We start from the raw sequence: 21,699 nt of genomic DNA on the forward strand, positions 1-21,699 counted from the left end.
GAACCTTTTTCAAAAGTCATGAACTGTGACGAGCTTGAATTTTATCTGACAATAAACAGATTCAGTGAAGCTAAAATGAGAAAGGATAACAGAAGGTGTGTTTCTGTTGCTCAACACACTTTGACTTTGTTAAGCCGCAGCTAGCCGGGCTCACGGTGTCGTGCACAGGGCAGCCGCACAGCCTTGCTCTTCCTGAGCCTATTAATAGTAAACTAATAGTTGGACTTGAAGAGGTCAGACAGATTAGATTCACTTAAAAGGAGAAGGCTGGGAAACACAGACTCAGCTCAAACTGCTTATCAACACCTTCACACAAGCTGGTGGCTTCTGTGGCTACAGGGAGGAAAAGGCAACACCACAGTCAGGGGGTCAATGACTGGAGTCAGGCTGGGTGCTACGGCTGTAAGAGACTCATTTCCACAAAGATGCCATGTCTAGGCTGTGGTATACTTACCGAGCACCTGCTGTATTGTTAATTTTTGTGTGCTTTGCTGTAACGAGTTGTAGGAGGGCAAAAAATGATTTTAATGGCCTGTTCATTAGAGAATCTTTAGTGATGCACTGATCTAACTGACACTGACACCTCAACAGAGGGTAACTGCCAATACGCGTAACTGATCCAATAGCAGTGCTCTTGTTTCCAAATTTAAAATCTTTTTTTTAATGCAAGTTAAAATGAGGCCATGGAGCTAAAAACTGGGTCAATAGCCAGCCATGACTTAATGACTGACTATGACACTGAATTTTATTGTGTTACTGATGAAGAATCTATTTAAAGTGGACCATGTCTCGTCAATATTCTATTTACTATTCCATTTCTTATTGTAAAGCACTTTGAGCTACATCTCTTGTATGAAAAGTGCCCTATAAATAGAGCTGATTAATTATTATTGTTATTATTATTGTTATTATTATTATTATTGTTATCATCAATAATAATAATAATAATAATAATAATAATAATAATAATAACAACAATAACACTCGATCAATTTAAAACTGTCTGTACTGGCCTTGACCTCTCAGGGCATCCTTAGGATTTTTACCATTCGAACATTTTTTATTATCATACAGAAAAACTTTTAAGTTTTTAAGTTTACAGCTGGGATATGAGATTAATCTCTCATACATGACACTTAATACAAAAATACAACATTTATGTGCAGTTAAAGAAGAAGATTAGGTGCTTGTTTGTCTGCTTGCTTGCTCTAGCTACAGGGCGTCAGTGACACACTGTTTGGTTAATGCAGAACCAGCGTGGGAATTCATCATCATCAAACAAACTGTTCAATTTTGACCATGGTTAGTTAAGTGTCTACTCCACCTGCAACCAGTCAGGTAGCTGTTGCCATATAAAGACTTGCTGTTAGTTAGATGTAGAGCTCACAGAAAATATATCAGCCACACCTTTGAATCAATTTATTGTCCATTTCAATTTTTCAAGTAAAATTGCCAAAAATTCACCAATTCTCAATTCTCAAATGTGATTTTTTTTTTTGCTTGTCTCTTTCATCTCTTTGGACTGATAATATAAAATAAGAGCTTTAAAGACTTTACTTTGGGCTAGGATTTGGTTATATGAGGTTGAATTGGGCTAGTTCCTAGAGCAGGGGTCTCCAAGCTTTTTTCCTCTGAGAGTTACTTTGACTAAATAAAAGGGGCCAAGAGCTCCTCATGTCTTATATTACTGGTTATTTTCATTTTTTTATTATTTATTCACATATCTGATCAAAACACTCAAAACTGGTCTCCAAACCAAATCAGTTGAATACGATAATTCAACAAGTCATCAAATATCAATATCCAAGACTTAAATTTTATACCAAAAACATCTGAAACTCACAAACATCACATCAGTGTCAATTTTGTGTCAAAAATCTGCATCATGATTCAGTCAAACCTGAACACACAGACATGACCACACCACTGCAAATAAACATCCATAAATCTGCTTAGAAATCAGAGAAAAAAGAAGCAAACAGGGTAGCAAACAGGAACTTCAAATAGCTATTTCTGTACACTTCATTTTCCACAATGTAAACAAACATGAGCTAAAAAAATAAAAACAGGGCTCAAGGTGAAGCCCACAGCTTAACTCACTGCATCCATGACGACACATTTCCTGTTTCTTGGAAAAGTTTAGTTTCATGGAAACGAGTTTCTATCACTGCTTGTGGCCTAGGGCATATCTGATGTAAACAAACTGGAGAGTGCAACTCATTTGACTGACAAATGACAAATAATGAGTTGGTGTGGGGAGGGGAGGGGTGGGTCTGTCCGTGGATTTGATTTCAGTTACATTTGGAATAAATTTACTGATTGAAGTTGTGTTGCTTAAAGTTCGTACTATGCATCCTTGGTTTGTCTATGACTATATTTTCACAACCTTTGGGTGAGCTACTCTAAAAAAAACAGGGGGTGAGCTACTGTCACCTCGCGAGCCACCTGTTGGAAACCCCTGTCCTAGAGCTTTTAAACATAATGAAGTCCTGCAACACCTCCATGTCTGTAACCTTACTCTGTACTGTAGCTTTCTGGCTCCGCTCCCTCCGTCTCCCACATACTTCACTTTCACATGACTCTTTACTTTTACCCAAAATTATGACAGGTAATAGAGGTTGTGCTGTGTCTAGCCGAGTGTAGCTCAACCTACTAAATGAAGGGACTTGTAGATAGTTTCTTGCCTGCATTTATGGTAACTGGAGCCCCGAACGAAGCCTGGGCCCTCCTCCAAAAACTGCTTTCTACAAACTATAGTAACCTTGTCACAGCTGCTTTCAATTACAACACAGAGGCAGGGAGAAACAGAAAGAGATTGACAGAGATGAGATGATGGTATGGGTGTTAGAAGGAAAGAAATACAAATACAGAGATTTTTTTATTTTTTTGGGGTGGGGGGGTGGGGTTAGGGTTAGGGTTAGGGGGGGTTAAAGACTCCTTAAAGTGCCAAACCAGAATAATCTAGAGGCTTGAGATGAATGGAAAGAGTTTCTCTTCTCTGGAGGAGAGCCATAGCCAAGCTGGTGAGGTCACACATGAAGAGTGAGGACTCACAGAAACCTACAGACAAGACTTCCAGCTAGCTGCAGGAAAAAGGAGACACACACACACACACACACACACACACACACACACACACACACACACACACACTATAATGCACGCACACATACACAACATGATCATGAAGCCACAGTATGGAATCCATGTTCTGGTGTAGCCTACATGCTGAAGAGCTCTTCATGTGGTCCTGCTGGAAAACCACTGTATTCATCAAGTAGACTTCTCTCTTCATGAATACTCACCTACAGATCACATACATGGCTGTAAAAAATGCATTTTTTTCCCCCATAAGTTCTGTTTGCCTGTGACTTAATGTCCAGAGGGATTGTAATGTACTACAGGATGCATGCACATAGGAATGCGCCAAGAAAATGGAGGTAGTACTTAATATTATACACAAGTGATGAGTTTCCACAGTGCGACTGCATGCTGTAGTGTGAGACTTGCAGTTTAAAAGTGGTTTTGCTGTGGCTGCAAAAAAACATTTACTGTTTTTCCCACCACCACTACACATGCTGTTCAAACACAGCTTTACATCTGGTCCATTTAATGACCTCTGTGGCTCATGAGCTGAATCTAATCAAAACAGCAAAGGAAACCAGACTAAACTGTATACATGCCAAGAGTAATACAAAAGCTTGACGAGTGATCCAGCTCTATTAACTGAGTTCTGCTTACTGAAGCTGATGTGAGCAGGAAAACCCAGGAAGGAGGGTTTGCATGATATCTGCAAATATTGCCCTAACCTGGTTGGAGCTGAATGATCAGTGCATGTGAAGACACTTGGAGTCGTTAGCTTGTATAAAAGCAACACTTGTGTGAACCAACCCCAAAAAGCACCGTGTCACAGAGGCAAAAATAGGCTGTGTGCAGGCTGATCAGAGGACAAACAACAACAAACAAAACAACAATTGTTTTGCCGGCATCAGCTGACCTAGAGCGAATAGAGCTGACCCCATCGTGCCTCACTGAAGCAGGAGCCTTTGGAGGAAAGTGTGTCACTGCGCGCTGCATGTGACTTCTTAACAACAAGGGATCCTCCCTGCACAGCCATGGCCACTGGTTCAGAATGGTAACCATGACGATCTACTATCAAAGTGGAAGGGGGAGTAAGTGAATACTGCAGCCATATGCACAATGGAGCGGCTGTTGCAGGCCACTCAACACAATCAGCAGGCTGAGGAGCAGGGAGGGTCCGCCTCTTACGGCTGCAACAGTTGGCAGCTTAAGGCATAAAGTAATGGATACTGGACCCAGATGAAAGGAGCAGGGAGAATAAGTGAGTGACTCAGCCCATACAACCTACCTAATGTGGCTGATTATGTGAGCTGTTAGACTAACAATTAGACCTGTGTGAGAGTGAGCACAACATGGAGCTGAAAACTGACAGACTTTTATCCAGTGTGCATTTTTAGAAAATAAAGCTAACTTATACATCATGCCAGGGCAGGATGCTTCCCTCCTGGGAGGTATTGATAATTATATATTTCAACACATCAGCGTATGGTGTTGTTTAGGGCTGCAGCTAATGATTTTCATTATGAATTAATCTAAACTATATATTTTAACAATTAGTTGATTAATCATTTTATAAATTTGATGTCAGAAAATAATTACTAATATACCTCATAATATCATAATTTCCCAAAACTCTACATAGCATCTAAAATAAAAAAATCTAATAAAAAAAAACAGGACATTGTCACATTTGAGAAGATGGAATGTCATATTTTTGCTTGAAACTGATGCAAATGAATACATTGATTATCAAAATTTTAATTCAATTTAATTTCCATTTGATCATTTTATTGATTAAACAACTGATGATTTCAGCTCTGATATTGTTACTGTTCCTTTTAAGTCCAGCATTAGTCAAAAATCTTCAGCTTTAAACATGAGACCCCTGTTTAGTTTGTCACTTGAGGACACTTTGGTTTTAGACCAAATGATGTCTGACAAGTCCAGTCAAAACAACCCGACATTAAGTAGTTACTAAAATGATTATAATTATCTTGATTAAAAGATCCCTGTAGTCACTTATCTTTTTTCTGTCTTTCTCATTCATAATTCGAAGAAATTACTTTGAAAAACAAACCTAGCCTGTTAATCACTAGCAGCACCACAAATACCTGATGTGAGAGTCACCTGTCCTTGTTTATTCATCAGTGTCATTTTGTTAATCCATGTGGGGAAAATGTCTTTTCAACTTGACTCTGTATTAAATGAATCAAGGACTTTCAAATACAATTGACCTGCATTAGATTGCATAACACTGAGCTGGTGGGACTATTGCTGTTGTTAGATGTGGTATCAAAGAGGATTATATAATACAGCTGTTTATAATGCCAGTGAATGATTAACTGTGAGCGAGGAGAAAAATCTGATGAAAACTGTACACGGCCTGTCGTCTCACTTGCAGTGCAGGGGGTGAAATGTTTAGATTTTGTTCACCCCCCTTTCAGAACCACAGAGTGAAAAGAAACGAAAGAAAAGAAAGATTCAGCCATTTGTGATAAACTCATCACTGACTGACTGAAGTTACTCTGATGTGGCAAAACAACCACCTTACCAACCCAGATAAACTCAAAGTGATGCAGCAATTACACCAATATGGAGTGTGACATATCAGGGCTGCCCACAGGAAATGGATTAGTTACGGCTGTAAGAGCTGGGCTGTGTGTCTCTACTGTTGTCAACTTGAAAAAAGTTAAGAAATCTTTATTTTTTTCACCCCCAGAATGTTAAAACTTGCAGCCAGGAATTCACTTGGCACATAAACCCCTAATTAGTGTTTTTATACTTGGATTTTTGTACAACTACCATGACGATGGGGAGGTGGTATCCATATTATTTTAGATTTCGAACTTCCTTCAGTTAGCCTGGTCCTCCTTTAAACCAGGCTAGCCTTTCAGTGCTATGCTAAGCTAACCTGGTGCTCGCAGTAGCTTGATATTTAACTGACAGATATGGCAGGGGTGTCAGTCTTCTCATCTAACTCTCTGCTTGAAGGCAAATAAACAGGTTTCCCAAAATGTCAAACTACTGCATTAATAAGATTTATATTATATTTCAAAAAATTTGAATAATTTCATCTGACATTAGCCAAAGCAATCCTCATTTCAGGTGAGGCAGACTGACTTCTGCTAGCTGCTAGTGGCTAAAATCACTTGAGGAGCCCAAGATAATGAACCAAGCTAGAGGGGGAATTTTTAACAGCTCCAGTGCCCCAAGTAAACTCATACGTTTTATAGGTTCACTTGCACATCTCAGGTCACACAGATTTAAGCACTATTCTTTCACTTTACAGAACCCTTTACCTTTGAGCTGCCCCTTATTAGCAGCCTCTGTGCTCACTCCTTGATTGAACAACATCATGTGAATCAATGACTGACAAACTTATCTATGGCCTATTTCCTGACAGTCGCAGGAGATGCCATTATCACAAGCAAAACAGAGGAAATGTAAACTCTCAAAAATCATCTGCACAGGGCCAAATTCAGTCCTCAGCCTGGATCTGCGGAGCAGGATTGTTATCTTATCTTTATGCAGATAGTGGTTATACCCTATAACACTGTACTCATGTGTTATCTCCTTTAAAGGTGTTACTATCTTTCAAATTAACCTGCAGTAAACGTGCATGCATAGGGCCAGGGAGCTCAAAGATAGCTCACAGAAATAATCTTCCACAAGGAGATCCCAAAAATCCTCACCATGTTCTCTGGCATGGATCACATGTTGTTTTTCCCTGCACTTCAGTTTCACTCTCTGCCCCTACATCAATTTTCCAAGCTCTCTCTCTCTCTCTCCTCCTCCTCTCTAGAAAGCACTAGCATGTCTCTGCGAGGCAGTTTCCTGTTTGTAGAAGAAGAAGGAGAGATTTCCTCAGAGCGGCTGCTTGCTGGACACAGTGTTCCACCTTCACACAATCACAGGAACCCAGGGGGCAGCGGAGAGGGCCGTTTGCACTCCACACTTTTTGCAGACGTAGATACACAGGCAGGTACAAAACTTAATGGACAAAGCAGAGCATGCATGCTTTGCCCCCTTTCCAACCCCTGACAAGATCCCTCATTCAGAGGGGCACGTATATGAGAGCACAAGGAATTAACCCTACATGTGCATACAAATGAGCAAGAGGCTACTGCATGCGCAGGCATACGCGCACACACATCCACACACTTACATACACACACACAAATGTCTGTTTTCTGCATTACATTCTCTCCAGTCTTAATTTACTGCTGGTACAGTGAAGTGGGGAAATTATGAGTATTCCAGCTGCCCTGCCTCCTCTGGTCTGGAGTCCTGGCTGTAGGAACACCATCAGGGCAGATTCTCTTGGTAGACTCTGCTGATATTATTTCCATCAAATAAACACTACAGGGAGGGCAAGATGGCAATTAATATAACTAACACCCTACTTCTGACTGTCTAGTTACTTCCCCTGGTTTTTCTGCTTACCTGGGATCTATCACTGTTTTACACTTGTCAATACATCATTTAGTCTGTAATATGACAAAAATAATGACTAATGTTCATTAAAAGTTATCAGATGCCAACATTTCTTCAAAAAGTTTAATCCTCTGGTCAAGGACTATGACCAAAGCATAATTTTTAATGGCTAAACAGAGCTATATTTTTCTGATATAAAGTGCAAGAAAGGGGAAGATTAGTGAATGAGGATATGATTAATCATATTTCAAATTAAAAAAAAATACACAAACATGCCAGTTCCACTTCTTCACATTTGAGCATCTGCAGCCTTTCTCTGTTTTTTATGACAAAAAATTAAATATCTTTGGGTCATGAACTGTTCGTCAGACAAAACAAAACATCTGAATATGTAATTTTTGGCTCTGGCAAAGTGTGACGGGCATTTTTCACAACTTCTTGACATTTTAGACAGCAAATATTTAATCAGTAAACTCAGAAAATAAACAGTCGTTGTGCACACACCTATACCAATATCTTATCTACGGACTCCATTTTTAAAAAATCAGTTGTTTTTTTTATTTAAATGTGGGAGATAAAATATATTTCCATAAGCCATCTCAGCCCCTGTCTGTTTAAAATAGACACATTATTGTTCCCAGCCTGTCAGTGATGTCCAGTGCTGGGTGCACATGCTGTCTGCCTGAGGTGCAAAACACTGTTGACACACACACGCTAACAGCCACTAACTACACATACAAAATGCCAGAAATCATAAGCCTCCCATGATGAGAACAGCCTCTGACGTGTCTCACCCTCTTGTCCTCCCAAGGCCGGGCCTCAGCCACTGCTACTGCTACTTTAGATCTCCATTTACACAGGGACACTGTGTGTCATCACACAACAGCATAATGGCACTGGATAACAGGCCTAAACGCAGCAGAACACATTCCCATTGTTGGGATTTTCACTCTTTTTCTAAAAGTGGATCCATTCGCCTATTGGCTTAGATGCTGCCACATGCTTCAAGTTTAGAGGGAAAGAATGCCTGAAGTGGAGGCTGGCAGATACTCCCATCACTTAAACACACTAATCTGTTTTTTATGCTTTAAGTTTGATGTCTAGTTGAAGCTGGGCGTCTAGTGTTTCACTAATGGAGAAGCTGTTTCTGCCACTTTATCAGCACAGACTGAAAGTGAATCTTGCTGCTAGTGCAGAGTATAAAAAAAGCATCCACTGCATTACCATATTAGCCCTCAGTTCTCATCTGATGATGTCTGAACTCTACTGCACAGGAGCAAGTAAGACCAGACACTGACAGGGCAGCCAAAGCTTGACCCCTGCCAAGGGAAACACCAACAAATTGTCATAACTTTGTGTCTACATCGACCGATATCGGCTTTGTAACCCTCATCTGAGGGTCAATATCTGACCAGTTGCAGAAATAGCATTTTTATGATCCATTTTCCTTTACATATAGGACGTCTGAGATACTTATATAAATATCTCTTCTGTATTTCCAATTATACAGACTCCTGCAAAAATGCATAATGATATGGGTTGAGTATGGTGGGAAATGTCTGTTAATGCCTCACTATACTTGTCCACCATGCCCCATGTTTTCCAAATTTCACAACACGTATCTGATATTTTACCCAACAGGCAAATTTTAAAAGTAGAACAAGACCCCAAAATGTTAGAAAGTGATAGACTCCACTAAAAATAGTGTCTGGTCAAAAAAAAGAGGCATACTGCAGGGTCATTGGACTCCTGGCTGTTGTTTATTTCCCACTATATCAGATAGTGCTATTGCTAGCACTGCGTAGATAGCTGATTCATTCTTTAAAGGGAGACATCTGGTTGGGTTTAGACAACAGTGTGGACGCTTGCACACATCAAGGAAAGCCTTTAACACTCCCCCAACCAGTCTTTATTAACAGTGCCATGTCCTTACGCCTTGTTGTCAGCTATTAAAAGCAAATGACTCATTCATAACAGACTATCCTTGTCAACACAGCCTCCACTGAGCAGGTTTGTTTGTATCAGTTCGTGTAATTTTCCTTTTTTACACAACAGCTCGGTGCCATGACTGCTAGAGAGCAAGTCGGGGAAAAGTGCAGTGGATGGTTAAATGTCAAATTAAATCGACAAACCCTGGAAGTCACCAAAAGAAAGTGTTTGCTGGTGAGCTTCAAATCGGTCAACAGCTTCAATACTTGCCTGCCAACTGTTTGATTGGCGAGCTGTTTCATCCGATTGAACTGCTTCTTCATTTTCGGTCCTTGGCCAGTCTAGTCTTCCCGAAGTAACGCTTCAAAGCCGGGCTTTGGTTTGTCATGAAGTTCACAGGGCCTCTCCCCGTTTTTATTTCCCAAGCTGTCGCTATGACAGGGAAAAACAAGCGAGAGCCATTGAGCCCAAAGCCAATTAAAAATAGTTTGTAGCCTCGCTAGCCCCTAAGCTAGCCTTTCCCAAGTGGAAATTCTAGAGAAAAGTCCCCGTTGGGGGCGACGGCATGATCCGCGAACCTCCTATTTAGTATATTTCCGTACATTAAAGTCCCGAAGTAAGCCGTGACTAACTTTCACTGGCTCCAGCGGCTTTTCATGGCGCTTCTCGGTTACTGTCTTGACCGTTAGCCGACGAGCTAACGTTACCGAGTTGGATAATCCGTCGGCCGCTTTTTCCCGGCGCGGAGCAGGGAGCCGAGTGAACAGCGGCGGCGACTCACCTCTGCCACTGCCAGCGCACACACAGGGAGGGAGGGGGCGGCAGGAAATAACGTTAGTGCACGGCAGCATCTGCCAGACAGCACCACCTCCCCCTGGACACTATCAGGAGAAACCCACTCTCATATGGAGTAGGGGAAACATCCTTTACTACAATAAAAAAAAAAACTCAAACTAAATCAAGAAATCCTTCATATTTGGCTCAAGTGGCGTATTTATTTATCAGAAGTAACCTACTCATGCAAGAGAGAATGCTTTTAGACTAACCTTTTAGTGCACTGGCCCAGGGGTTCTCAATTTATAGTCTAGGGACCCCCAGGGGGCTCCTGAAAAAAGGATAATAATTAATTTTCACTATAATTTGATCTCTAAATAATACAATTACAGGATGTGTGACTATTTTGGTCATGAGTTTCACTCACTTTCTGTAATAAAATATCTAAAGGCAAAAATTTCATCAAATGGGGGTCTGTGGACTAATATGTGTCCTTAATGTAAAAAAGTTCAAGAAGCACTGTATTAGTCTGTCCTAACTGCTAGCAAAGTAGAGTGTATCATAGGATCTGCATATAGAAACTATGATAAGTAAATTTTCTACAAGAATCAGACAATAAGAAAAGTAAAACATATTTTGCATTGACACTGAAATACTGAAATTAAAGCGTCAGCAAACCCCAAAACTGTCCTTGTACCTGCAATTTTAGGCTACTTACTACATTGCACATTAAGATATGCCATTTGTTTCTGAGAAATGTGTTGTCAACCAAAATATGAACACACACATTTGTACACAAATAAAACTAACTGAATATATGAATTTTTTGTTTGTTTGTTTTTACTCTGCATACACTGTAGTGATTCTATCTGTGGGGGTTGAGGAATGATTTGAAATAAGCAAAGGATCCACTATCTTTTATCCTTTTCTGGGCACTCTTAAGCGGTTTCTGGACACTTTGCTTTTTGAGAGATGAAAAACTTTGACCTTTATTCCATATATTGAGAGCCATTGGGTTTCTTTGGGGTTGCTATTTTCAATTATTTATTTATTTTTTTTTATTTTTTTTTAAATGTATGTAAAATCAAACTATAGCTAATGAATATAAAATATCTGAAGTGATGGGCTTCTTTGAAATGAGATGAATGCAATAACAGTACTAGGGATAATATATTTTACAGGAAACAAGCATTAGCACAACACCAGGTCTGGGAATTGAGCCCACATCCTTTCTGCTGACAATAGGGCTACACATGGGCACTTAATGCCATGGAACTCAAGTAACTGACACCAGTCAGATTACTCAGACAGTCTTCTACCAGGAATCAAATGCATTATATCTAGGACTGAAGCCATAGATCTGTATACCTTTCAACTTGTTTCCAACTTTCCAGTTACTCAGATCATTGGGTTTATATCAGTATGAGCTTTGAAATATTGTTGGAGACCCTTCTGCTATAAGGACCACTTCCCCATAGATCACATAAACATATCCTTCATGTGGACCTTTTTATGGCAAATTTTTTAACATATTTGAAATATTTGATGCAAAACTCACAGCTGCACAATTTCTCCCTTTGTGAGCTCTCATGTGCATGCACAAATATAGGTCACTGAGTTCTTTGCCACAGTCCCTGCAGCTGTACATCTTGTCATAATCTTGCAGGTCAATGTGAGTAAATTTGATGAGGCATATGTGGAATTTTTTGGGCTTCTTGCCTGTATGGAGCTTAAGTCTCACAAAATGTTCTGCCGCAGGCTTTGCAGCTGTATGGTTTCTCCCATGTGAGGCTCTCAAATGGATTTTTAAAAGGAGGTGCTGAAGTTTCTTCCACAAGTAGGACAAGTCTTTCTCTTTGTAAAGTTCTCTGAGGAATTCAGACACACTCGATAGATGTCTCAAAGGAATTCTTGATTATCTGAGCGACAGGAGGGTGGTGGTATGATTTCCCACACCATGTGGATATGTGTCAGTGTGACTTTGGATTCCATATTTCATGTGGGACTTGGTGGATGTCTTTTTTTTAATGTTTTCCCCTCCCCTTTTTAACTCTTCAATCTGAAACAAAGTCACCGTCAGCTCTTTGGCAGATTTAATTATAATGTTTGTCTAGTTCAGGTTAAAAGTCAATCTGTGCAAGGGTAAAGGGAGCCATTTCAAAAGATCATGATCAATGTAAACACAGTGACCTCAGACATACGTGGAGGAGAATTTTTTTTTTTTAATTTAAAAATACTGCTGAGATTGTATAAGTCTTTGCCATTAGTTGTAGATTCATTTTATTCTTGTGCAAAATCTATACTTTTACAGCGATGCTTTTAATCTGAAAAACACAAACGGGAAGTATTGTTCGTTTGCTTCCGGTCAAAAAATGTAAATACATTTCTGGCTGCGAACAACTTGTGTTTAGCTAGCAAAATATTGTTACCTTTTCTTTACATTCACTATTTTCGTCCAACTGGTGGTTTATTTACCGTACACAAGAACGTGAGCTACTCGACTATGCTCTCAGTTTCATTGTTTTTTATCCCTGTTTTGTTAAATAAACCTATATGTCAAATTCAGATTGAGTTAGCCAGTTAGCTTGTAGCAGCTAAAAGCCGGAGTAAGACAGGTGGATGATATTATGCAACGTTAACGGTTTTAATGTTGACCACTTAACGTTAGGACAAGGATCATCAATGGCAGCTCGGCAGCCCTTCACGGACACGGATACTGCAGACGAAGCAGTGAGGACGACATGTGACGATGCAACCACATGCAAAAGGTAACCTGTGCAGGGGTTAAAAGTCAATCATTTAACGTTACAACCGTTTTGCTTATATTATTGAGTAAGCATCTAATAATTTAATATTAGGCGGTTGGTGAGACTTATGGATGTATCACACCATACAGCATGTACCATCAGACATATTTGTTAAGGGAGCATTAATAATATGTGGCACCTCCTCATTCAGTTTAGTATGCGTTTTCTAGGTTTGCCACCAGTAAGGGCTACTGGAAGGACCCATATATCCAGTACTTTGCGAGATCTGTCGGAGAGAGGAAGGCACCTGAAATCAACAGAGGCAAGTCATACAATCTACTCTTAAAAGCTTTCCGTAATTTCTGCTTCATTCATTAAGGTAGTACATGTAATTATAAGTAGCCAGACTGTAAATCACAGGACCATTAGTAAATATTGTGAATTGGCCTGTAGCAAGTGCTTCATAAGCAGTATACTGCAGTGTTGAACCAATGTGTGCGGTGTATGCAATAGGGCAATTATGACTTACAAGGTTAGTGTATAACTAGCTATTAACACCTCACTTTACAATGTGGTTGGTGAGGAGTCCTTAGCAGTAAATTCTATTTTTTTAGTGTTTTAAACACCATATTGCTCAAGTGGTCTGAGGAATATCTTTTTGTATGTGACGTAGCTTGGGTGTGTGTTTTATTAGCTTATCTTCCTTATCTGATGTGACAGGTTACTATGCACGTGTTCAAGGGGTGAACCATCTACTGGATGCCTTTATAAGGAGAGCAGAGTGTGAATGTCAAGTAATCAACCTGGGAGCTGGGCTGGACACCACATTCTGGAGACTAAAGGTTTGCAGTGTTGCAGCTCTGTCGTTCTGAAGTGGAGTTTGATTCTATTTGACCTGATGAGACTACACCAAAATGCAATTTATTCATCCTCAAAAAAACAAACAAACAAAAGGCTCAGATATGTACTGTGTGTGTGTGTGTGTGTGTCTGTGTGTGTGTAATATAGGATGAAAACCTCATGCCGCGGAAGTTCTTTGAAGTTGACTTCCCTACTATTGTGGCCAGGAAAATACACAATATAAAGTAAGACAAACTGGGCTTTTTTAAAACTTCTTTACTGTGCATGAACCAGAACAGCAACAGGCATTTGTATATTGATAAGACTAATAAGGCAGGCAACTTAAGTTGTAGATATTTTTATTCATGACCATGTTTGCTTAACAGGTTATGATCAATATTAAACTACTGCAATACAGCAGGACATGAAGTAGCACCAGTGCATCATGTTCGCTCCCCTTTCTGGCTTTGGTGTTGTAATGTAGCTTAGAGATCTGTAGGGGGAGACAAAGGTCTTTGTTAATGGAAAGAGCATCTCAGCATTTACAGCTATTGTACAGAAGAATTCAAGGAACAGTGGTTATAAATTTATATTGTATGATATACCTGCATGTGTCCTGCATATACAGCTTATGTGAAGTCTGCAATACATTAATCACAACTGAGGTTACTCAGGATAATCTCTATGTAAGCAGCTGGATAGTTCACTCAGAAGCGTCTTTTGTATTTCAGACATTTATTACAATTACTCTCATGGAACTGAAGCTAACAAATGCAATATGATTTAAAAAGCAACCTTAACTCATTTGGGTTTCTATTAGCTCAGTGTAATGGCTTTTAACCTGTAACATCATATCTGTAGTTGCCAGGTTATTAGGTACAGCTGTTTTTTAGCCTGTAGGCTGTGGCTGATAAATTGTATTGCATCATACTGAGAGACATTTCTACCCTCACTCATATAGATGTGATGAACAAAATATTAGAAACATCTCTATTAAATATCACATATCAACAAAATTGAATGATCACCTCTCTACAAGAGTTACAACACAAACTGAACATTATAAACTTAAGGATGGAAGGATTTATTGCAGGACTGCTGTATTAGACTGTTTTAGCTGTTTACCTAATAAACTAATTATACATAATCTATACATAAATATGATGATTCTTGGAGCTTTTGAAACAGAGTACTATCAATGTGTACTGGTTTGCATGTAAAAGGCCTGACTGTTGGAGATCTTTAGGATAATTGGTGATACGTATTTGTAGTTATGAATTATGTTATTTTCTTTGACCAGGACAAAACCTCCCCTGTCCAAACCCATCATCGAAACCCACTCAACAGACTCCTTACTACTAGGTACAACAAAAGTTACAATCATACATTACAATCCACCTAAGCATTGCATGTCTATGTGATTTAGCTCCAAATATCCTTCATTCCATGTTAGAAATGTTAAATCTCTGTAATTGTGTTTATACGTTTGTTTGTTCAGATGCTCACAGCCTTGACTCAGACCGTTACTGTATCGTCGGAGCAGACCTCAGAGACATCTCTAGTTTGGATGAAAAACTGAAGAAGTTCCAGCTCAACCCAGAGTATGTGATAGACACTGTTGTATCTCATCTCAGTATTATTCTATATTAGTCAATACTAACCAAATGAGTTCGATTTTTGATGAGAGTGTAAGTGAAAGGTCGGTATTGTTTTGGGGGAATAAAACTGCTTGTACTGCCCTCGACCAGTTTTCTTTTTTTCCCAGCATGTCTTTGGGAATCCAAGAATTGAAGCTTATCACTGTGTTTTCTCTCTGTAAGTAACTCCAGATAACAAACACACTCTACAGTGCGACTGTATGGCTGTAATTCAGATGTAATGTTTGACGTCTGAAGCCTGATGTGAAAAGATACCCCACCCAAAATGAACATCTTGTAGGTTTGAAAGCCTCTGTGCTCAGTTATGTTGAAAACAGTCACAGTTTCGCATACGTATTGGTAAATGTGCTACTGGTAGTATTACACGTAAGCATTATTTTTAATCAGAGGAGGTTTTGGTCATTTGTTCTATCGTGAAACTAGGCTTTATTGGAATCTATTGTAACTTAGTTGCTTAGTCAAATTTAGTTCTTTTGGAAGGAGCAAACAAAAAAAACGTTTCAGTGTCATTTTACCAGTAGCCATAGACAAAGATGGATTTTGATTTTCTAATAGGATGTTCGATGGCACAAACATTTTGTTATGATGAGGACAGGCCCCACTGCCAGACTCTATCATCTCAGCTCATAACTCTATTTTTTTTTTTTACCTTTATTTATCCATGGAGCTTTCACAAAGAGCAGGACTCTCTTTTTGAGGAAGCTGTTGAGTGTGAATTTTTCTTTTTGCCAACCAACTCTTAAGACTGGAGTGAAATTGTAACATTCCTCTGTGAATGTAAGTAGTTTTAAGATAACAAGAGTATGAAAGGTAGTATTCATAATCTAAGGTAGGTTATTGTTTCTTTTGTTGTACCTCTCCTAGTAATCACCATCACCAAGGGGGTTATGTTTGTCTGTTTATTAGTTAGGTGTTATATCTCAATAATTTGATTATTTCAATGACATTTGGTGGAAAGGGAATGGCTTTGCTCTTGCTCCTGATTTGTCTTATGCAGCAAAGAATTTTTGAACAGTTTCACTGTTTTCTGTGTTTAGCAAATCTGTATACTTTGTTTACTTTCATGCATATCATATAAAAAAAACTTTAAAAAAATAGAACATTGTTTTGCCTTGGTAAGGGTATGGTCTCTCTGAGTGCTTTCTAGTTAGAGGATGTGTTTATATCTGACACTCTTATCTCCAGATTACCCACATTGCTCCTGTCAGAGTGTGTGCTGGTCTACATGACCCCCTCCCAGTCCTCCAACCTAGTTAACTGGGCAGCAGAGACCTTCCACACCGCCATGTTCGTCAACTATGAACAGGTAAACTAAACAAATGCTGTTATCCATGTCACAACATGAAGTGTCTGGTGGTAGTAAGGTAGGATTCACTTAATTTTTTTTTGCAACTGTTGCAAAATGTGGGCTTATTAACTTATTTTGAATTGAGAATCCTATGTTAAGCCTAATATATTAGTACTCCTCATCATATACAGTGCATCCGGAAAGTATTCACAGCGCCTCACTTTTTCCACATTTTCTTCTGTTACAGCTGTATTCCAAAATTGATTAAATTATTTTTTTACCTCAAAATTACACACACACACACACACACACACACACACACACACACACACACACACACACACACACACACGATGACAAAGTGAAAAAAGTTAGCTTGAAACTTTTGCAAATTTATTAAAAACAAAACAAAATATAACATGTACATAAGCCTTTTTGAGTATGATGCTACAAGCTTGGCACACCTATTTTTGGGCAGTTTCTCCCATTCTTCTTTGCAGAACCTCTCAAGCTCCATCAGGTTGAATGGGGAGTGTCGGTGCACAGCCAGTTTCACATCTGTCCAGAGATGTTCAATCGGGTTCAAGTCTGGGCTTTGGCTGGGCCACTCAAGGACATTCACAGAGTTGTCCCGAAGTCACTCCTTTGTTATCTTGGCTGTGTGCTTAGGGTCGTTGTTCTGTTGGAAGATGAACCTTCGCCTCAGCGCCCTGGAGCAGGTTATCATCAAGGATGTCATGTACATTGCTGCATTCATCTTTCCCTTGAGCCTGACTAGTCTCCCAGTTCCTGCTGCCTAAAAACATCCCCACAGCATGATGCTGCCACCCCCATGCTTCACTGTAGGGATGGTATTGGCCAGGTGATGAGCGGTGCCTGGTTTCCTCCAGACTTGACGCTTGGCATTCAGGCCAAAAAGTTCTATCTTTGTTTCATCACACCAGAGAATTTTGTTTCTCATGGTCTGAGAGTCCTTCATGTGCCTTTTGGCAAACTCCAGGCAGGCTGTTACTGAGGAGTGGCTTCCGTCTGGCCACTCTACCATACAGGCCTGATTGGTGGAGTGCTGCAGAAATGGTTGCCCTTCCCCAGATCTGTGCCTCGGTACAATCCTGTCTCGGAGGTCTACAGACAATTCCTTGGACTTCATGGCTTGGTTTGTGCTCTGACATGCACTGTCAGCTATGGGACCTTATATAGACGGGTGTGTGCCTTTCCAAATCATGTCCAATCAACTGAATTTACCACAGGTGGTCTCCAATCAAGTTGTAGAAACAGGATGCACCTGAGCTCAATTTTCAGTGTCATGGCAAAGGCTGTGAATACTTACGTACATTTTTATTTTTAATATATTTACAAAAATTTCAAGCAAACTTTTTTTCACTTTGTCATTGTGGAGTATTGTGTGTAGAATTTTGAGGTAGAAAATGAAATTAATCCATTTTGGAATGTAATAGCGCTATGAATACTTTCCGGATGCACTGTATGTAGGTAGTGGCTAAAAGTTGCTTAGACAGACTTAATATGAAATTAGACACCTGATTAGTTGCAGTTTTTACCAGGAAAGGTATGTGAACAGACAGTAGAGATTCAGTAATGTAGTCTGTCTCAAGAACACCACATACGACTTCATCCATTCAACACTGTGTATCCAGGTGAACATGAGCGATCGATTTGGCCATGTGATGATCGAGAACCTGCAGCGCCGTCAGTGCACCCTGGCAGGAGTGGAGGCCTGTCAATCTTTGGACTCTCAGGTAATCTCTAGGACTCAGTACAATACAAGAAAGTGAACCCTGTGGAATTACCTGCAAAATTAAAATATGGTCAGATCTTCATCTAAGTTATTAACAGATACTAAGATGGGACCAAACACAATCTACTTTAACTAATAACAAACAAATCATTGTATTGTTCTTGTTCATAATGAAATGTCACAAGAAAATTTGCTGTGTTGGTTAGAAAAAGTATGTGAACCCCTCGGCTAATGATATCAACAAAAGCCAACTAGAGTCAGGAACAGTGAAACCAGATTGGAGGTGTGAATTTGAGCTACTTTGACTTAAAAAAAAACAAACACTCAAACATTTTGAGTTTGGTGTTAATTGAAAGAAACATCCGCTGATGTGAACCATGCCTTGCAAAAAAGAAATCTCAGGAAAAATCGTACGATCAAGAACTGTTGATTTGCATGAGGCTGAAAGGAGAGAGAGAGTCGGAGTTATCAGACAGAGTCATCTCAAAGCTAAGATTCTTCCAAAAGCTCAACACAGAATGATCACTAAGAGGAAAAATGAAGCCTGGAAAAACAACACAAGGCTTAAAGGAATAACTGAAGCTGGTTAACACCTCTGTTCTTGAGTCTACTATACACACACACACACACACACACACACACACACACACACACACACACACACACACACACACACTCCCTGTATGACTGTAGTTTGCTAAAGAGCACGTCGAGACTCCTCAACACTGATGGCAAAATGTTTTGTGGGCTGATGACACAAAGGTTGAACTGTTTGGGAAGAACATATAGCAAGTGGAGGGGGCACCATGATTTGGGGCTTTGCTGCCTCTGGGCCTAGACAGTTTAACTTCATCAAGGGCCACATGAATTCCCAAGTTTATCACAGTACCTTACAGGATAATGTCAGGGTGGATGTCCACCTACTTTTTGTTGGTTGTTGTGTCCAAAAGAGGTTCAACCAGTTATTAAATCCATGTGTTCACTTACTCTTTCCACCAGCACTGTGAATGTGTAACAGTTGTGTTCACTTGTGTGTTATTAGCTTTGTGTTTGTCTGCAACTAAGATGAAGACCAGATCACGTGTAATTCCCAAGGATTCACATTCTTTTTCCATTTTTACAACCGAGACAACAAATAAGTCTGACAAGTTGTGGTCTGGTGAAGAGTGATTTGAGGATCTCCTGGCTCATAGATCTGTTGCTTGGTGTCCTGTTGAGTGATTCGTTTTTCAGAATAAAAAGATATCATGTTGGTGAATGTGTGGTGTTTGCAGAAGGAGCGGTTCCTGAAGACTGGCTGGGAGCAGGCTGATGCTCTGGACATGATGACCATCTACAGTATGCTCCCTCAGGATGATGTGGCAAGGTAGCTCAGACTTGACATCGCCCACTATCAGCCAAAGCTCTTTAGCACTCCATTAAACCCAGTTGAGCAAAAACTGCCATATTTGTCAGATTCACTGTACAAATACATTTTCATCTCTTGTCTTATGCATTGTGACCAGTCCCTCTCACCACAGTAATCACATCCTCACCTTGTGATCCTCTATCATATATGATTGTCAGAAGGGTGCTGTGTTACCACATGTTGACAGAGCAGTGTGAGCTTAAAGGGACATTCCACCAATTTTACATAAGAAGATCAATTTACTCACCAAAAGGAGAATGGCTCAGCCTGTAAAAACAGTATAAAGTCTTCTGTGGCTCTGAAGGAGCTTTCTAAAGGCTCAGAAAATAACCCTGACGATGTCATTGGGGTTTTCTAAGTTGGGCTGGAAAATTACAAACAGGAACAAATACTGAATCAAAGGCACCTTACACCAGAAAAGTGAATATCAGGGGCTCTGTTTTAACAGTCCAAAGCAAGCTCAAGATAGCAATGTGCCAACGATGCGCCTGATCACATTTCATTTTAAGACCAAGTGTATACGCCATGTAAACAAAGCGGGTGCTGGATGGGAAAATGACAACTGCGTCAGTTTGAAACTAGCAAACACACTTGGACCTAGTTTGTGTGCGTTTTGGTATGAAAGATCACATAAGATGAAATACTGAATAAATGATGAAATCCCACATTTTTTTTATTCCTCACAGAATCGAGCGACTGGAGTTCCTGGACGAGAAGGAGCTGTTGCAGCAGCTTCTTCAGCACTACAGCATCTGCTGGGCTACAAAGGACAAACTCAACCTGGGTAATTTGTAAATATGTTTCTGTTACATTTCAGGCATACAAATTGTTGTATATATAAGCAGCAGTAATAAGTCAATTTAAGGATCATTTCTGATCACCATGGCGCCACATTGCCTGTCACTTTATTTACTTTGTGTTACTCATGTGTGTGACATTTTTCATATTTCCATCAATCCGCCCAGTTGGAGTGTCTGGTGTGGTCATTTACAAGAACGGGTCATGTTCTGTTTCCTCAGGTCTGTCACAGTTGGGATTTTGATTGTGGAACTGCTCCGATGTTTGGACATGCTTTACAAGTTTGTTCGCCAAAATCAACAACGGGACACGATAAAAGAGTAAAAAGTGTAAAGGAGACACTGGGAAAGAGGAAATCCATATTCTCAGTCGTCTGGGAGTTGTTCCGGTTTGAAAACTCCTGGCATCAGCAGAATGTGATTTCTCGAGCGTCGTTTGTAACCAAGTTCATGTTGAAGGTAAAGAGGCGATGAGGTTGAGAACTGTGAACTGAGGCCTGGTCACTACACTGGCACTGAATTACCAAGAGTATAATTGATCATGTTTGTTTCATGAATTTGCTTGCAGGCAAATTTTTGTCTGTGATTAACAGTCGCAGAAGTATTATTATAAAAAATCTGCTCATTTGTCCTTGTTTGGATTCTATGTGCCATTTTATTTTAATTTATTGATCGGTTGTACTTCCAGACTCATATACTCACGAACCGTACGTGCATGTAATAACTAGTGTCAAACTACAAGAAATGCATCACAGCCTGTCCAGTCTTTTCTATTCTCGCTGCCAGTTTTCAAACAGCAAAGAGGACATGACAGATTAGTTTGTAATAGATTATATTTGATGAATGCCGAAGAGTGCAGTTGAATAAAAAATGTCTTTTTGTGTAAGACCGTGTTCCCATGTTTATTATGCTTATTATCATCAGTTGGGTTGTCTGTAGTGGGAGGGACAAGCTGATTAAAAATATCACCAGAATATGTTGTGTTAA

The 21,699-nt window shown here is 39.8% G+C and overlaps 2 protein-coding genes across 7 annotated transcripts in view; one reads left to right on the forward strand and one right to left on the reverse strand.

Annotated features, from left to right (window-relative positions):
• The window catches only part of arhgap17a (Rho GTPase activating protein 17a), a 32,302-nt gene extending 22,001 nt beyond the window's left edge, over nt 1-10,301 (reverse strand). Inside the window, exon 1 of one of the 5 annotated variants that reach the window (XM_071463161.1) lies at nt 9,715-10,299. In XM_071463161.1, coding sequence (XP_071319262.1) covers nt 9,715-9,767 — 53 coding nt within the window. In that variant the 5' untranslated portion in view covers nt 9,768-10,299. Of the gene's footprint in view, nt 1-9,714 lie in introns of all 5 variants that reach the window. The other 4 variants (XM_071463160.1, XM_071463164.1, XM_071463163.1 and 1 more) reach the window with 4 other exon arrangements.
• A 2,260-nt stretch (nt 10,302-12,561) lies between these two features.
• On the forward strand, nt 12,562-21,598 carry lcmt1 (leucine carboxyl methyltransferase 1). Of its 2 annotated transcripts, XM_071462933.1 has the most exons (12): nt 12,562-12,706; nt 12,887-12,986; nt 13,196-13,287; nt 13,686-13,807; nt 13,974-14,050; nt 15,106-15,167; nt 15,304-15,406; nt 16,649-16,769; nt 18,407-18,508; nt 19,782-19,873; nt 20,602-20,699; nt 20,935-21,598. In XM_071462933.1, the coding sequence occupies exons 2-12, from the start codon at nt 12,901-12,903 to the stop codon at nt 20,955-20,957; spliced, it is 978 nt and encodes a 325-aa protein (XP_071319034.1). In that variant the 5' UTR covers nt 12,562-12,706; nt 12,887-12,900; the 3' UTR covers nt 20,958-21,598. The 2 variants fall into 2 exon arrangements, with proteins under 2 accessions (XP_071319034.1, XP_071319033.1); XM_071462932.1 differs by having other exon boundaries at nt 12,565-12,986.
• Nucleotides 21,599-21,699: the final 101 nt, after the last annotated feature.

Source organism: Trachinotus anak, unplaced genomic scaffold (genome assembly GCF_046630095.1).
Source record: "Trachinotus anak isolate AG129_WGS33_773 ecotype Australia unplaced genomic scaffold, CSIRO_AGI_Tana_v1 ptg000025l, whole genome shotgun sequence".
Lineage (NCBI taxonomy): Eukaryota > Metazoa > Chordata > Actinopteri > Carangiformes > Carangidae > Trachinotus > Trachinotus anak.

Bases quoted from the DNA above. Each gene is read 5' to 3' on its own strand.
- lcmt1 (XM_071462932.1), top strand. From the start codon at position 12,838: ATGATATTATGCAACGTTAACGGTTTTAATGTTGACCACTTAACGTTA. The intron at 12,987-13,195 runs GTAACCTGTGCA...TGCGTTTTCTAG, and splicing joins GATGCAACCACATGCAAAAG to GTTTGCCACCAGTAAGGGCT. The intron at 20,700-20,934 runs GTAATTTGTAAA...CTGTTTCCTCAG, and splicing joins AAAGGACAAACTCAACCTGG to GTCTGTCACAGTTGGGATTT.